The 17,197-nt window shown below is 40.5% G+C and overlaps 1 protein-coding gene across 1 annotated transcript in view; it reads right to left on the reverse strand.

Annotated features, from left to right (window-relative positions):
- Positions 1-1,504: 1,504 nt before the first annotated feature.
- Positions 1,505-17,197, reverse strand: part of EPSTI1 (epithelial stromal interaction 1 (breast)) — a 185,912-nt gene continuing 170,219 nt past the window's right edge. Inside the window, 4 exon segments of the mRNA XM_006837680.1 lie at positions 1,505-1,630; positions 1,632-1,664; positions 13,656-13,755; positions 14,020-14,036. Coding sequence (XP_006837744.1) covers positions 1,505-1,630; positions 1,632-1,664; positions 13,656-13,755; positions 14,020-14,036 — 276 coding nt within the window.

The raw sequence follows: 17,197 nt of genomic DNA on the forward strand, positions 1-17,197 counted from the left end.
ATAAATCAGGATCACATCAAGATCCAATAGAGACTACATTTGATCAATATGGACTGAAAATATTAAACTAAAAGACTGCTCAAGACAGAAAAGAATCCCTGTGTGGTGCCTATGGTTAGCACAGTTAACCCTAACTCAAAGGTGAGGCTCCAGGCCACTCAGAAGTGCTTTGGAAGAAAGGCTATGTTGTCTCTGGAACAGTGCTACGTATTGTCTTTCCAATGAATTGAGAAGGCGCAATTCACTTACCTTGTGCAAAAGAGGCTTAGGGAATTGAAAGACACGTTTATTAAGCATAGATGTCCTCCCAGAGAGGTTGGGAAGGGCATTCATCTTGCAAAAGAAGAGGAGGTGAAGCCCCAAATACAACCTGGCTGCTTCTTTGTATACTGCTTTTTCAGGTTCAAGTGTCTATACTCGAACTATACTCCTGGTTCAAGTGTCCAAGTAGCCAATCTGGGGAACTGGTTCATCTACGGTTTCCTTGAGACTTCTCACTCTGATTTCAGTTTATTATTAACTAACTTTATTTCTTCTTACATTCTCCTTTCTCCCACCCCTCTTAACTAACTTCATTTCCTCTTGCAGTCTCTTGTCTTCTGATCCCCACTCCTCAGAAACTCCCCATTGCTGAGGCTGGCTTATTTCTTGCTGATACAGGCCATACCTAGAGTGACTTAGACTCCTGGTGTGGCTCTGTGTGTTAATGCAATGGACTGCAAAACTGTTTGAACAAGCTCACCAGCTGCGCCTCAGAAACCCTACACAGGGCCACTATGGGTTGGAATCCACTGATGGTACTTAGCAACAACAAGAGTGATTTGGAGTGCTGGTGTGGCAATGTGAGCTAATGCGCTGGACTGCAAAGTCAATTTGAATCACAAGGTCGGCAGTTCAAGTTCACCAGCTGCTCCTAGGAAACCCTATAGAGGGTTGCTATGGGTCGGAACAGACTCTACGGCAGTTAACAACAACAATAACATAGTCACTTGAGATTCCTTTCTTTCCCTGTTCTAACTACCTAATAAATCTACTTCTGAAAAATCCTTATGGAAAACCCTGTGGAGCCAGTTCTACTTTAACACACATGAAGTTATCAAGAGTCAGGGTTGATTTTAACAACAACTGGTTGTCAAGAATGAAAACACAAATGCTTTTAGTTACAAATAAAAACAACCATTGATACAGAAATAGTTGAAAATTTATTGATACATTTTGTTTAAAAAGTATATAAAGGATTTATTTTCTTTTCCTTGTTTGGACACTAGATTAAGAAGATAAAAATTAAGACCTCTATAAGAACTCCAGAGTATCCCCAAACCTGCTATGAATATAAAAATAAGTAGTTGATTACAAAGCCAAGCCTGCCACATGCATAACTCTTACTGCCCTGGAAGCACCAAAGAATCTCCTCTCCCTCTCAATCATTCTAACACTATTGTAATTGTACTTCCAAGAAGACACAAAACCAATCACAAAAAAATAATGTAACATTTCACTAGCTTTAGAGATTGAATATGAGTTCAGTAATCAGCTCCCGAAAACATGCATAAATAATGACAGGGAGAAACCAGTCCTTCCCAGCTGCTAAATTGAGTGGATGGGCAGTTGTAAAAGTAAAAACAGTTAAGGCTGAACAAAATCGCATTTAGAAAAAAGCATGTCTTGAGGTTTTGCAAGGTCATTGTTGAAGTCCAGGCAAAAGTAAATATTTCTCACATACCCTGGAAAGAAAAGGAAAACAAAAATTACCACACACAGCAAAACAAAATCCAAAGCCTTATCCGAAATGAAGTTCCTTCAAAGGACCTTCTTATGACATGAGGTTTAAACATCCATTTTTAATTATTTAAAGCCTCAATGAAATGATGTCTTTTTCTAGTCGCATTGCATTTGACTCACTAAATAGTCTGTCAACCATGTAATGGCTTGTTGAGTGACATCTCATCAACTGTGTTCTTAGAGACAGGCCAACATGGGTCACAAATAATAGTATTCATGAATATTGTCACCCACCTCCATATTTCCAGCAACAAAGGATGAACACAATGGAAGCAGAGTAATCTAAATGGAAATGTGGCATTGCAAGAAGGTGACTTCTAAAGGGTGACTTGAAGTAGGGAGCTGGATTAAATGAGTCCACTCTCCCTGTGGAAAAGACCCAGGAACCCCATCAGACCTCCCACAAGGCTGGGCCACAGTATTGCTGTTCTCACTCATAATCTGCACAACTAAAACCTCAGATTGCCCCAGGAGTCAAGGCCAACACCCAACTGCCCTTGAAGACCCAGGTTTTAAGATTTCCCATTGCATTCTATGAAGCCCTGGTGTGGCACTCTAGGATAAGCCCTGGACTATTAACCGCAAGGTCAGAAGTTCAAACACACGAGAGCTGCTCTTGGAAATCCTAATACAGGTAGAAAGGCATTCTGATTCATTATATCTGGGGGCTGCTGTGATATAAACAGGGTCGCTATGAGTCACAACCAGCTCAGCAGCACTTCACCACCAACAACAACACCTCCACCACTTCCACTACCACCTCCTCCACCACCACCTCCTCCACCAACACCTCCACCACCTCCACCCCCACCTCCACCATAGCAGCAGCATTCTAAAGGCCTATCCTGTTGTTATCAGAGAAAAGCTCATTTAAAATGATTATTGAAATACCTCAACCCAGGTGCATTGGGAAAACAAATAGAGAATTCTTGAAAACCAGGATGCATTTTTCTAGGCATAAATCTTTAAATTATCAAAGAAGACATATTAAATAATCAGTAAATATTGTTACTTAAATGCCAGAAGATAGTTCTTAAGAGATCAATTCAATTTGTCTAGCCAATGTATATTTCTTGAGGACTTACTATTTAAGTATGGTATGACATTTCAAGAAGCAAAAACCTGCATCACTGTACCTACTACCCTTGTGAGGTTTCATTCGTGCTGTTGTTAATAAGAAGAAGAGTTGTAAGAAAGATGAAAAGTACTATGGTGAGAGGTGGGAAGACTAAGGCATTTCTTAGAAGACACTGAACTTTTGTTATGTTGCTGTTTGTGGTTAAGTGATTTTGAGTTGTTTCCAACTCATAACGATCCTGTACAGAATTCCCAAAGTGTGGCTGGTGAATTTGAATCACTGAACTTGTGGTTCAAACTGACCTTGTTGTTCAGACCAACCTTGCAATCCAGAACATTATCCCACATTGCCACGTAAATGATGGAAAAATTTGGTGACTTCAATAGTTCTTTGTCACCTTCCCATTGTTGCCAGACTCCTGTAATAGCTCTGTTTCCATAGGGATTAGAGCTGTGTGTTCTATCTAACACTCTTCTCTGGATGCCAAGTTCCCTTCCATATGTTATTTTCTTGGATTTAATTATTGGGCTCAAACATCTAAGCACTGGAGGACCTTAACTGGCAGCAATCTCATAGCGATAGAAGATGCAGTAAAGCAACAAAAATCAGCATCTTCCATCCCCAGTCTCCTCTTGCTTCAGCTTCAGGGGAAGAGCAGGTCTAGACTGGCCCTCAAGAGCCAGGAAGACTAGACTCAAGCATCCACACCAATATGGACCTCCACACCAAGTGTTCACAAACCTCTGCAAAGTCAAGCTCTGTCCTTGGATCCATCACCATCTTTATGCTAGAGTTTTCCAACACTGATCTCCAGCCTCTCCTCTGACCCAACAGAGAGTCCTTCACTAACAATATCTGTGAACTTTAAGACCTGCCGCCTCAATGGCACCCTCCAACCATCCCACCTGCCTGCCTGAGGACCCTGGGCCAGGCCGGTAGAAGGATTGAAGTGAAGAGAGACGTTGGAATGTGTGTATACCACGACCTTCTCTTTGATTTGTCTTACTGTTTTTATGCTTTAGAAGTCCTTTCCCATCCCAAGGTCAGAAAAAATATTCACCCAGATTAATCTCTCCTTTTCCATCATTTCATTGTACATTTCACTCATTAATCAACTTAGAATGTTGTTGAGTCGGTTCCCATTCATAGCGACCCTGTATAGGGTTTCTGAAGAGCAAGTGGTGGGTTTGAACTGTCGACCTTGTGGTTCGCAGTCCAGTGAGCATGACATCAGGAGTTCAATTTAGAATATATCTGGATACATCGCACAGTGTGGGATCTACAAATTAATTCATTAATCAGTTGTTCAATCACCAAACACTATATAACCCCTCTAGTCCCATTTACTTAGTGTGCTGCCTTTATCATCTAAGGAACCTTGGTGTCTCAGTGGGCTAGGTGTTGGGCTGCTAACTGAAAATTTGATGGTTCAAATTCACAAACCACCCCACAGGATAAAGATAAGGCAGTCTAAAGATAGAAGTTGTACAAGATGTGGGGAGTAGTTAATCTTACAGTCCAGGAACAGAGGACCCTAGGATCATCAAGGAAGAAGAGAACAAGGAGCTCTGGTAGCGTAGTGGTTATGAATCAGGCTGTGAACCGCAAGGTCAGCAGTTTGAAACTACCAGCTGTTCCACGGGAGAAAGATGAGGCTTTCTGCTCCCGTAAAGATTTACAGCCTTGGAAACCCTGTACAGGATCACTATGAGTCAGAACCGACTCCACGGCACATAACAACAACAACAACAACAACAACAATCCAGAGAAACAGTGACACAAGAGATGGGGGAAGAGGCAAGGGCATGGAGACAGGGAGCAGTTGAGGACTCTAGACTCATGGAAAGAGAGGGACTGAGAGCTGGCGGCCAGGAGGCTGGCTTGCAAAGTGTGCCCTTTGTTTAAATCATTATAATATTCCTGTGTGTTTTTGTGTACAACAACAACAAAAGAGGGAATCGAGGCAAATATGGTTCATAATGGTATATGGAGGGGACTGTAATCAATACAGTGAAACAAAATATGATTGCTTGAGTGCAAAGTCGATGTTCTCCCATGTAAACTATCAATCACTCAATTCACAATAAAAGCTTTTTTAAAAAGTTGCACTCCATATCACAAGCTGAAGAAATAGTGGTAGGTACTCTGGTGCTTTCATTGAGCTCATGGGTGGTATTTTCAGAAGATGAGATTTGATTTAAATAAATTAGCAACCAGTGTGTCTGAGTATGACTTGGCTTACATGGGTCAGTGTCTGGCTCTTAATAGGCAATAATAAAATATTTGCTGAATTGAATGAATGAATTAGAAGTCCTTGTTCCCATGTTGCTACATAACATTAAAGAATAAATCTAACTACTGTCCACAAGTCATTTTATAGAACTTTCTATTTATTATGGATTGAATTGTGTACCTCAAATACATGTATTGTAAATTTAAAATAAATAAATAGAAATGAGGCAGTCAACTTCTGTGAAGATGATCACCTCAGAAACCCTGTGGGGCAGTTCTATTCTGTGTGCTATAAAGTCACCCTGAGTCAGATTTGACTCTGTGACAGTGACTTTGCTTTTATGGGATTCTATTATCATCTATTGAATTGTTACATATACTAGGGTTGGATTCTTATAATGTTGACTCTTTTTATTTTTCCCATTTTCCCCCAAATTTTCCCACCAATATTTACTGTGTTTCTGCTGCTGAACCCAAAGTTGGTGGTCAGTATATTCTGTCATAATGCTATATGTTCAACATTGACAACAAAATATTCTTTTCAAAAAAACACTTCGAATTTAACACTACCATCTAGCATGCTTAAATATGAAATAAATGTATTTTTATTTTACTTCCAAAATAACTTGATTGTCATTCTTCCTTGAATAAGTGCAGAGGAATCTACTTTACATGACTCCTGATTTTAAAGTACAGGAGCCCTGGTGGGACATTGGTTAAGCACTTGCTAACAGAAAGGTTGGCAGTTTGAACCCAACTAGCAGCTCCACAGGAGAAAGGACCTGAAGAGCTGCCCCATGAAGGTCACAGCCTTGAAAGCCCAGTGGGCAGTTCTATTCAGTCACATGGGTTGGACAGTTCAACTCTGTCACATGGGTTTGCCATGAGTTCAATAAACTCAATGGCACCTAACAACACAACAATTCTAAAGTAATATATATTTATTTTGAAAATAACATTATGAGCATTCTTATTTTCTAGATTCTAAACTTTTGTCTGGAATCCTGGTACGGTGCTGTGGGTTAATGCGCTGGACTGCAAGGTCATTTTGAACCATAAGGCCGGTGTGATTCAAGTTCACCAGCTGCTCCTCGGAAACCTTACACAGGGTCGCTATGAGTCAGTACCAACTCAACAACACTTAACACTTGTCCATTTGTTATTTGAATATTGAAAACATATCCTCGGTAACAGTTTAGACTATGGCTTCAGTTTTGGATGGCATTATTTGATGAGCAGATGTTTACAATTTTAATGTAGAGATATTTATCTCTTTTTTTTTTCCTTATGGCTCATATTTTGTGTCTGGCAAAATCCTTCCCTAGCTCAATTTTATAGTCTCTTTTATTTTCTCCTAAAATTCATAAAGTCTTCATCTTTATTTATAAACTTTAATCCACCTAAAATGAATTTTTAGGCATTTTATGCTGGTACTCAGTTGTCCCAATAGGACTTGTTCAAGAAAGAGCCCATTTCTCTTCAGTGAGCTGTGGTCCTGTCATACATCAAACTTCCAGATTAGGTCAGCCTGTGTCACGGCCATACCACCTTAAATAAATGGCCATATTTGGTCCTTTGTTTTGATTAGACTTCAGTTAAGCTATAGATTGTTTAAGAGAGAATCCATTCCTATCTATTCACCAGGTATAGTTCTCCATTTACTTATTCCTTAATGCCTTTCTACCACGTTTTATGATTTACTCTCAAAAGGTCATGCACATCTTTGGTTAGGTCTTTGTGTTCGATTTTTTTGTTGATGTTGTTGTTGCTTATTCCTGGTGGGTAGAAAAGCAATTAGTTTTAAAATATTGATCCTATATCCTCTAACATTGCTGATCCCTTAGTAATTCAAATAATTTGAATTTAAGTTCTTTTGGATTTTCTATGTAGATAATTAGATCATCTGGGATTTACAAATAATGTTTCTCCTTTTCAATCCTTACCTCTGATTAAGGAGGATGTTTATGATGTATTTTAATTAGCATACCCTTTTGGTCCTTTTACTCAGTAAAGAAATGTCCCTTCTATTATCAGCTTTTTTAGAAATCAGTGTAAAAATGTACTAAAGGCTTTCCCTGGATGTGTTGAGATGACCATATTACAAGTTTCTCCTATAATTTGTGAGCTGAATTACTTCAGTAGGTTTCTGTGCATGTAAGTAAGTTAAGCATGAATTTCTGGTATCAATGCTATTAATCAAAACATTACACTTTTTTTCTTTTTGTCAAAATTCTGTTTGTGGTTTTTTTTAATCTACATCTGTGAGTGAGGCTGAGCTATTATTTTCTTTCTCTGTGCAATCTTTCTCTAATTTTAATTCAAAGTTAAATTAACCTGCTGAATTATTTAGCAAATCCTTTTTCTTTTAAACTGTTTTGGAAAACTTTCTAGATATTTTGGAATAATCAGTCCCCTTCAAAGTTTCGTCTAACTTTCCTTGAATGTGTTGTTTGTTGTTAAGAGTCTTCAAATCGGTTCCAAATCCTAGCTACACTTTCCAGGGTTTCCAAAGCTGTAAATCTTTATGGGATCAGAAAGCCTCATCTTTCTCTTGATGAGTGGTTGGTGGGTTTCAATTGCAGATCTTGTGGTTACTAATCAAGTACTTATCCTTTAGTAGGTCTAGATTTTATTTTACGGGAAGATTACTGTTGTTGGCGTTGTGAGTGCATTATTCTGCACCAGGATGTTTTGTTTTGTTTTTTTTTAGCTTTCATTGTAAATTGAATGATAGTTTACATAGGAGAATATCAGTTTTACACTCATCCTATCATATTTTATTTCATTGCAATGATTACAATCCTCTCCATGCATCACCATTCTTCCCATATAAACCACATAACACCAATAGAAGTATTTGATTCTATTCCCTCTGTTGTTGTTGTTTTTTTATGTACACAAATACACTCAGAAATATACAATCATTTAAACAACCAAAGGGCACATTCTGCAAGCCTCCCTCCTGGCTGACAGCACACAGCCTTTCTCTTCCCATGAGTCTAGAGTCCTCAGCTGCTCTATCTCTCCATGTCCTCATCTCTGTCTCCACCTCTGGTGTGGCTGCTTCTCTGGATAGGGTCCCACATTCCACTCATGCTCTTCTCCCTTGATGGTTCCTCTGTTCCTAGATTGTAAGATGAACTGCTCCCCCTCTTTTGTTACAAAACGTCTACCTTTACAGTTGTGACAATCCCAATTAGCCAGGATAACAATGACTCACTACTGAATCATAAGAATTTTATCCTCACCTCCTTTCACCACACTCATCTAGACAAGAGGAAACTATTCAGTGGGGACTCTACCTTCCCCCGCACACTCTGAAATGAAAACTCCCTTTTGAAAACTTGTACCACAACTTCTTAAATAAATAAAATGTACAAGGGTAAATAAAAAAAACTTGCTAGAAAAATCACAGAGATCGTTATTGAACGAAAATATCAAAATGTAAAGCTATTGTTTCTTGACTTGTCCTATGTATAGGTCTATACACTCCTGAAAGTGGTGTTCCCAGCTCTCTAACCCTTCCCTGAAGAATTCCGTGCTCTTTGATTTACACGTATGGCACCGTAGGTTCGACACTCTGCTGCAAACCACAAAGTCAGCAGTTCAAACCCACTAGCTGCTCCTCACAAACCCTATACAGGGTCGCTATGAGTCAGAACCAAGTTGATAGCACTGAGCAACAGACAATAACAAAACAACATTTTGGCACCTTCAAGGAACTCAAATCATGTTCGTTTACAATATTCTTTGAGTTTGTGGAACATAAAGAAATATGAAGAGACAAAATCAGGGCTGTAGGGGGGATGGGGTAAGGCTTCTCAATGAAATTCCCCTAGTACAGCTTTTGCTACCCTCAAAGAATGAGCAGGTGCATTGTTATGATGGGAAAAAAAATTCCTCTGTGCAACTTTCCTGGTCTTTTACTCAACAATGCAGTTTTCCATTTTCTTAGAACTTCTGTGTCCTACAAGAACATCTATCAATATTACCCCTTTAGAATCCCCAAACACAGACACCATAACCTTATTAACTGGTCTCTATCTGGAATTCAACTGGTCCTGCAGAGTTCCTTGGAAGCGACTATTTAAATTGGACCTTAAAAAAAAACAAAACTCTAATGAGACTTTGGTGTTGCTGTTAAGTGCCACTGAGTCAGTTCCAACTCATTTCGGCACTGTATAGGGTTTCCAAGGAGCAGCTAGCTGGTGAGTTTGAACTGCCAACCTTGCAGTTCTAACTGACCTTGAAGTCCAGCGCATTATCCCACAGTGCCACACCAGGGCTCTTAATGAGACGAGGAGAAACTTATTACTGGGAGAACTTGTCTGCAGTTATCCACTGATTGAAGAGACATGTTTAAACATGTTTTGTTTGAGATAAATCTGTATATGTAAGGACTGGAGCCCTAGCATCAATACATACTGATGTAGTCTCATGTAAGTAAGTAGGGTAAGGAGCTCTGGTAACCTATTGGTGACGAATCGGGCTGTGAACTGCAAGGTCAGCAGTTCAAAACTACCAGCTGTTCCACAGGAGAAAGATGAGACTTTCTGCTTCCATAAAGATTTACAGCCTCAGAAACCCTGTACAGGGTTGCTATGAGTCAGAACCGACTCCATGGCACCTAACAACAACAAGAAGTGAATTATGTCAGGAAGTGTGTTGGAAATTGATGAGTGCTATGGAAAAATAGAAGGGGAGTGTGGGAAGGGGAATGCAAATGCAAAAGCTGAGGATGACATGTCAGGACTAAATAGAATGGCCAAGATAACCTGGTAGTGGGATCTAAGAACAGACTTGAAGGAAAACCAACTCCTGGCATATTTTGGAGATGCTGTAGAGAAAGCAGCCAGTTTAAAGGCCCTAAGATGATGGTAGCCAGTGACTGAGGCTCTCAGAGAACAGTGAGAAAGCTAGCCTGTCTAGAGAGAAATGAGCAGGGGAGCAATGGTAGGAGAGAGCCAGAGAGGTCATGTAGCAGCTAGGAGTCTACTATAAAGAGTTTGGCTTTTACTCCAAGTGAATTTGAAAACTCTGGGAGCCATGGAAGGTTTTGAGCAGAGGACTGACAAGATCTGACTTCTGTCACTATTGTGTTGAGAACAGACTCTATGTGGGTAAGCGTGGAAATAGGAAAATCACCTGTTTTGTGATCGTATTAATGTAACAGTAGTGGTGATGATGCTGGATTGGATATATATATTTGTAAGTAGAATCAAGAGGATTTTCTATGAGGTAGGTGAGAGACGTGTGCCAGGAGGTTAAGTTAAGGCTGAAATGGTCTATAAGACAGACAGCACATAGAAATGTCAGGTAGACAACTGGATGGGCAAGTGTTCACTTTGGAGGAAGAGGTTCAGACAGGATTTAGAAATGTGGGAGTAATGAGTATATGTTGTTGTTGTTAAGTGCTTTTGAGTTTATTCCAACTCATAGCAACCCTGTGCAGGATTTCCAAACAGTGGCTGGTGAGTCTGACTCGCCGACCCTATGGTTCAAATCAACCTTGTGGTCCAGTGCTTGATGCTGCAGCACCACACCAATGAGCACATGGATGGTATTTAATTATTGAGAATGTATAAGACCACCAAGGTAGTTGTTGTTAAGTGCTATTGAGTAGGTTCCAACTCATAGCCTCCCTGTATAGTGTTTCCCAGGAGCGGCTGATGAGTTAGAACTTCCAACCTTGTGTTTAACCTACAGTGCCACACCAGGACTCCAGCCAACGTAGTAAGGGGACATAATTAAGATGATGGTGTGAGATGGATCCCTGAGGCACCCCAATGTGGAGATGACAGAAGACGTAGAGGATTCAGCAAGGGAGAAGCAGAGGAGGGGCCACAAAGACAGACGGACACCCCAGGGAGTACAATGCTCCAGTAACCAAGACAAGGTCTCTAATTTCAAAGTGGAGGTCAAAAGATGCCAGAGAAACAACCACTGGATTTTACAATATGGAATTTGTGAGGGATAATGACAAGAGCCATCTGTTTCGATGTTGTTGTTAAGTACTGTCGAGTCAAATCCGACCTATAGCGACCTTGTATAGGGTTTCCGAGGAGCAGCTGGTGAGCTTGAACCACCAACCTTGCAGTTCAAACAGCTTTGTAGTCCGGCATATTAACCCACAGCATCTAAAACCTAATTGTTGTTGTTGCTGTTGTTAAAGTGCCCTCAAGTCAGTTCCAATTCATAGTGACCAATCCAAACTCTATAGTGTTTCTGAGGAGCAGCTGGTGGGTTTGAACTGCTAACCTTGTGGTTTGCAATCCAATGCTGATCCTACAGTGCCATACCAGGAGGGTGGGTGTAATAGAAAATGGTAGAAAATAAATGAAAGACTGCAAGCATAGATGCCTGTTAAAGTTGTCTTTAAAGGGGAGCAAAGAAACAGGTCAGATACAAAAGGAGAAAGTGGGATCAAGAGAGCTTATATTTACATTTTATGTTTATGGGAATCTTCCAGTAGAGAGGGAGCTAATGTTTGACAACTCAGGAAAGAAGGGGAAGCGTGTTGTTAGAGCACACCCACCAGTAGGTGGAGACAGAATTTAGTACACAAGGGAAAGCAAACACAGAGGAACAGATGTGGCAGGTGGGTAGATGTAAGGAGGTAAGTCAGAGGAACTTAAGTTCTGAGCTTCTCATTTACTTCCTCAAGTAGGGGAAGTATGGACTTAGGGTGGGCCTGGCCTACTGAGGAAAGTCCACTCGGTCAGCCCCACTATCACATCATGAGGAAAGGCTGTTCTTCATTGTATCTATGAAGGATCTAAGAAGAGATATGCAGCTAAGTTCTGTAAAGCCCACAGATAGTCCAAATTTCCAACTGCCCATTTTCTTCTCAGCAGTATATCCATTTACTCTCACCCAGCATTTTCTCTTCACTCCTAGGTGTTTTTCTAGGTACTTTCTGAATTTTACATGTATTTTTTAAGTGAAGAAGAAAATGCACAGCAAGTTTCCATGTACAAACCAAAATCTGAATTCTAGTCATGTTTCACAACTAATAAATCATAGGAACTTAGTAACGTCTAAAGGAGCTCTGGTAGCGTTGTGGTTACGAATTGGGCTGCCAATCTCACGGTCAGCAGTTCAAAACTACCAGCTGTTCTGTGGGAGAAAGATGAGGCTTTCTCCTCCCATAAAGATTTCCAGCCTTGGCAACCCTGTACAGAGTCGCTATGAGTGGGAACCGACTCCACACACATAACAACAACAACAGTAATGTCTAAGCTCACAGAGCCCCATTTTCTACATGAATCTTACTCACATCATTTGTATGAATAAGTCAGTAATTTGAAAAGTTTAATAAATGATGCAAAGATCTTATATGTTAATTCATATTGTCTCCTCCATGTTGTCCCTATTCTTAATGCCACAATGACACAAGTAAGCATACATCATAGATGACTACAGTGGCACAGTGGCTAAGCATTGGGCTTTAATGGTAAGACTGGTGGTTCAAACCCATCAGCCACTCTGCAAGAGAAAGAAGAAGCTATCTGTGGAGGGAGCAGTTCTACTCTGTCCTAGAGGGTGGCTGTGAGTCAGAATTGATTGGATGGCAGTTGGTTTTCATTTGGAGTCTATGAGTAATGCCAATGACTAACGCACTTGCTTTTAACATAAAGGCTGGATGTTGACTCTGTCCCGAGGTACCTCAGAAGAAAGGCTTATTTCTGAACCAACAGCCATTGAAATTTCTTACTCTGCTCTGCCATACATGCGGCGGCCTAGAGTCAGAATTAACTCAAAAGCAATTTTTATTTTTGTTTTATATGGATACGCACACAGTATGGAGTTCTGGTGTGACACTGTAGAATGAGCACTAGACTGCTAACTGCAAGGTCTACAGTTCAAACACATCAGTTACTCCTCAGAAACCTTATAAGGGTCACTGTGAGTCAGAACTGACTCAATGGCACTAAACAACACACATGCAGTATCTGAGAATCTGTCTACTTCAGCTTAAATTTCAATTACCTTAAACATATATACATTTGTGAAATCCATCCGTCAATTTGAACTAATTGATACCTTTGCTGTTGCTGAGTGCCATTGAATTGGTTCCGACCCACAGCGACCCTGTATAGGGTTTCCGAGAACAGCTGGTGAGCCTGAACCGCCAACCTTGAAGTTCAAATGGCTTTGCAGTCTGGCGCATTAACCCACAGTACCACACCAGGACTCCTTTTATAACCATATTTTACTTAAAATCATCCAGGAAAACAAAAAGTTCATTTGTTTTCATTGTCAATCTGGGCAAGGGGTGATAAAAAGCTTTAAGGTCAAGGCAGTCATGCTGAATAAAAGGGCAGGGGCCATTTTTTACTGTGCGGGGTCAGGGCTGAACTCAAAACTCTCTCCCTGTCTCAGAAGCTATTATGGAATTTACAGCCATCACCCTGGCTGGCTGCCCATCACACAGCTGAACAGCATGCCCAAAAAATAACATCTGGGGAAAAGGCTTCAAAATCATTGTGAAATTCTCATTGTTTTCATTCTTCAGATTTGAAAGATGATTTTTTAAAAAAGAAAAGAAAAAGAAAAAACTCACCCAGCTGTTACCATGATTCATATTCCAATAGCCTCCAGACTGCTAGAGGCCACCTGGTTGACTTTCGCCTTGGAGTCGGTCCAGGAAAGCATTATTTACCCTTTAAAACAATGAAAAATGTGTGTAAGTGGAGAGCTGGCTGCAGAGCTGAGAGATTTTTGAGAATCTAATGTACTGCATGCACTGACTGTGGGAATTCTCTCTTCCTTCAGCTTACAAGAAATCTGCAGAACTTCTCACATTCACCATATGACATGCTATTAGCAACCCCTTACGTCTTGACTCAGGCCAAAGGGGGCACAAATGTGCAACTTCAGAGTTGTACTCACCCATCTTCTACCAGTTCAGCAAGAGTCCCACTCACCTCGGCAACCCCCGATGCTGAGGCAAGGGGAAAGCTTCAGCAAGAACCAAAACATGTGGCACTACTGCCAGTCTTGCTAAGGCAAATGACGTAAGTGAAAAGTTGAAGGACGACAGGGAGAAAGCGTAGGAAAAGGGAGACGTCAGAAGAGGGAAGCCCAAACTTGCAAACATTCTGTCATATTTTCAGGAACTAATTTTAGGGGGAAAAAATGTCAACATAGAGAAGATACAGCTATCAATAAAGGTAAGAAAGTGATTATCATAAAGGTCAGAAGAAGGCTTATCTGCATGGTGATGCCTATTCTATTTCTTGATGTGGCTCCATGGGTATTCACTGATATGACGAGGGGGCACCCAAGTATACATCTCTGCCCCCAAATTCTATGTGGCTGGCTCTTGCTCACCACTCACATGTCACCTGCTCAGGGAGACCTTACTTGGTCACCACTAACTAGAATCACCCCCTCAACATCATCTTGTATTATGGTCCACACAGACTGTATTGCCATCTTGAAATCATCTTGTAGTTCAACTGTTGATTCTTTATTTCCTTCCTCTACACTGTCATTTCCATGAGGTTTGGGTCATCTTTTGCCTTGTTTACCCTTCTTCCCAGTGCCAGAACAGAGTCTTTGCAGCGTGCGCCACCCTGATGCCATAATTGTTGAATGCATGAGACATACCTGCACATTGTCCCCAATCCTGCCTGCTGCTGAGACTAGAGCTGCATAGTGAGGACACCAGTGCTGGTGACTGCAGACTGCAAAGTAGGTCATTGTCAATGGCTCAGACTGGCAGCAGACCATGAGTGCACAAGGAGTCACCTTGGAGCATCAATTACTGAGGCAAAACCAGAATGGTTAAGGTTCCTTTGGTACTTTGAAAGTGTCCACAACTTGTGTATGCCCACTGCAATATGAGTAAGCTAGAGATGAGGCAGGGCAAAGAGATTGTTTCTCTCAAGTCCTGGAGAACTCAAAGAGGTTGGGGAAGTATCAGCTTTGGGGATGATGCAGTGGGTTAAGCATTGGGATGCTAACGGAAAGGCTGGTAGCTGAAATCCAGCATCGCCACGGGAGAAAGATGGAGGCTGCCTACTCCCATAAAGACCTGCATCCTCGGAAACCCTATGGGGCAGTTCTACTCTGTCCTACAGGGTCACTTTGATTTGGAATTGACTGGATGGCAGTCAATGAGCTTTAGAAAGTATATGTGTTATACTGTAGTTATACTAGTTCTCTGCATTTTCTTCTCAGAGTTCATTTGGATACTGCTGTTAAGTGGTATCAAGTTGGTTTCAACCCATAGCTTCTGAAGGACGGCTGGTTGAGTTTGAACCACTGACCTTGTGGTTTAAACTGACTTTGCAGTCCAGGGCATTAGCCCACAGAAAAACTATTACTCAAGGATGACCAAAGTTTCAGTAAATCAATTAGGTTCATTCCAATGTTTGAGTCCCTTCAACTCCTTGATCCCCTGCTCTGTCATTTCTATTTGAAGTTCCTACTTGCCTTTTGTCACTCAGAGAATCGAGTTCAGGAACACTCAAAACTTAGAGAATTCAATGAAAAGCTTATGAGAAATCCCACAAGCCCTCTGTTATAAAATTCAGGACAAGGTTTCTGCTATGTGGACTTCTAAATATGGAAGGCTTGTTACCTTTCAGAATCCAATAAAGTCATGCCTCTGGAGAGAACCTAATATATGTCCCCCAAATACATACTGCCTATCTCTGAGAAGAGACATACGAAGCTATTGTAACATTGAGATGTGATTATATTGTCCTAATGCTAACACGGGAGAGCCAATGGTAACCTCTACATGACAATGTGGAGTACTGGTGTGGTGATATGGGTTAATGCACCAGACTGCAAAGCCGTTGGAACTGCAAGGTCAGAAGTTCAAGCTCACCAGCTGCTCCTCATAAACCCTACACAACAACAACAATCGTAACATGGGAAAGTCAATGGCAACCTATACAGGACAATGTGAAGTCCTGGTGTGGTGCTATGGGTTAATGCTCTGGACTGCAAGGTTGGTTTGAACTGTAAGGTCGGTGGTTCAAATTCATCAGTCGCTCTTCTGAAACCATATATAGGCTCACCATAAGTCAAAATCGACTTGATGGCACATAACAACAACAGGACAATACAAACATGGGCACTTTTTAAAATTGACTGAAAATGTAAAGTATGTGTTTAAAGACTTGATCAGTTATTTCAAAGCTGACTAATAAATTTATCATTTACAGAAGCTTTGTCATGGATTAAATGTGAATCTATATTTAACAAGAGACCATAGAAAGTGAAGCAAGGTCTAAAAACTAGACAGCCAACCAAAATTTAGGTATTCTGCAGTATGGAAAAGATAGAGAACAAGGGTCAAGGTTTCTGTAACAAAACATTCTCCTTTCTACTTATCAGTAACTTGTGTTTTTTTGTTTTTGTTTTTAAAACTTGTGTTTTTATTAATGTTTAATGGGCCCCCAATAAAAACATAAGTTACTTGATAAGTAGAAAGGAAAATTATATATTTTAGAAATGAGTCCCTTGTCTGATGTTTCATTGCAAAATATTTTCTCCCATTCTGTGGGTTCCCTTTTTACTCTTGTGGTGAATGAAGCCTTTTGATGCACATAAGTTTTCAATTTTTTGTATGTCCCACTCATCTATTTTGTCTACTTTTATTTGTGTGGTTTACAAAATGTTTTGTAGTCTGTGTATTTCCTGAATTAGTGCCCTCACATTTGTCCATATTTTTTCATTGATGGCCTTCATAATTCTGGGATTCACATCTAGGTCTTTAATCCATGTTGAGATGTTTTTTGTATAAGGTGTGAGGTGAAGGTCTTGGTTCAGTCTTTTGCATATCACTTTCCAGTTCTGCCAGCACCATCTGTTGAAGAGAGTATCACCTCCCCATGCGATATATTTAGGTACTTTGTCAAAAATCAGTTGGCTGTATGTGAATCGGTTAATTTCTGGATTCTCGATTCTGTTCCATTGATCAATGTGTCTTTCATTGTACCAGGACCAAGCAGTTTTGACTACTGTAGCCATGTAATAAATTTTGAAGTCAGGGAGTGAGAGGTTTCCAACCTTATTCTTCTTCTTAAGCAGTGCTTTGTTTATCCTTGGTCTCTTTCCTTTCCAAATAAAGTTTGTAATTGTTTTTTT

Source organism: Chrysochloris asiatica, unplaced genomic scaffold (assembly GCF_000296735.1).
Source record: "Chrysochloris asiatica unplaced genomic scaffold, ChrAsi1.0 scaffold00022, whole genome shotgun sequence".
NCBI classification, from domain to species: Eukaryota; Metazoa; Chordata; class Mammalia; order Afrosoricida; family Chrysochloridae; genus Chrysochloris; species Chrysochloris asiatica.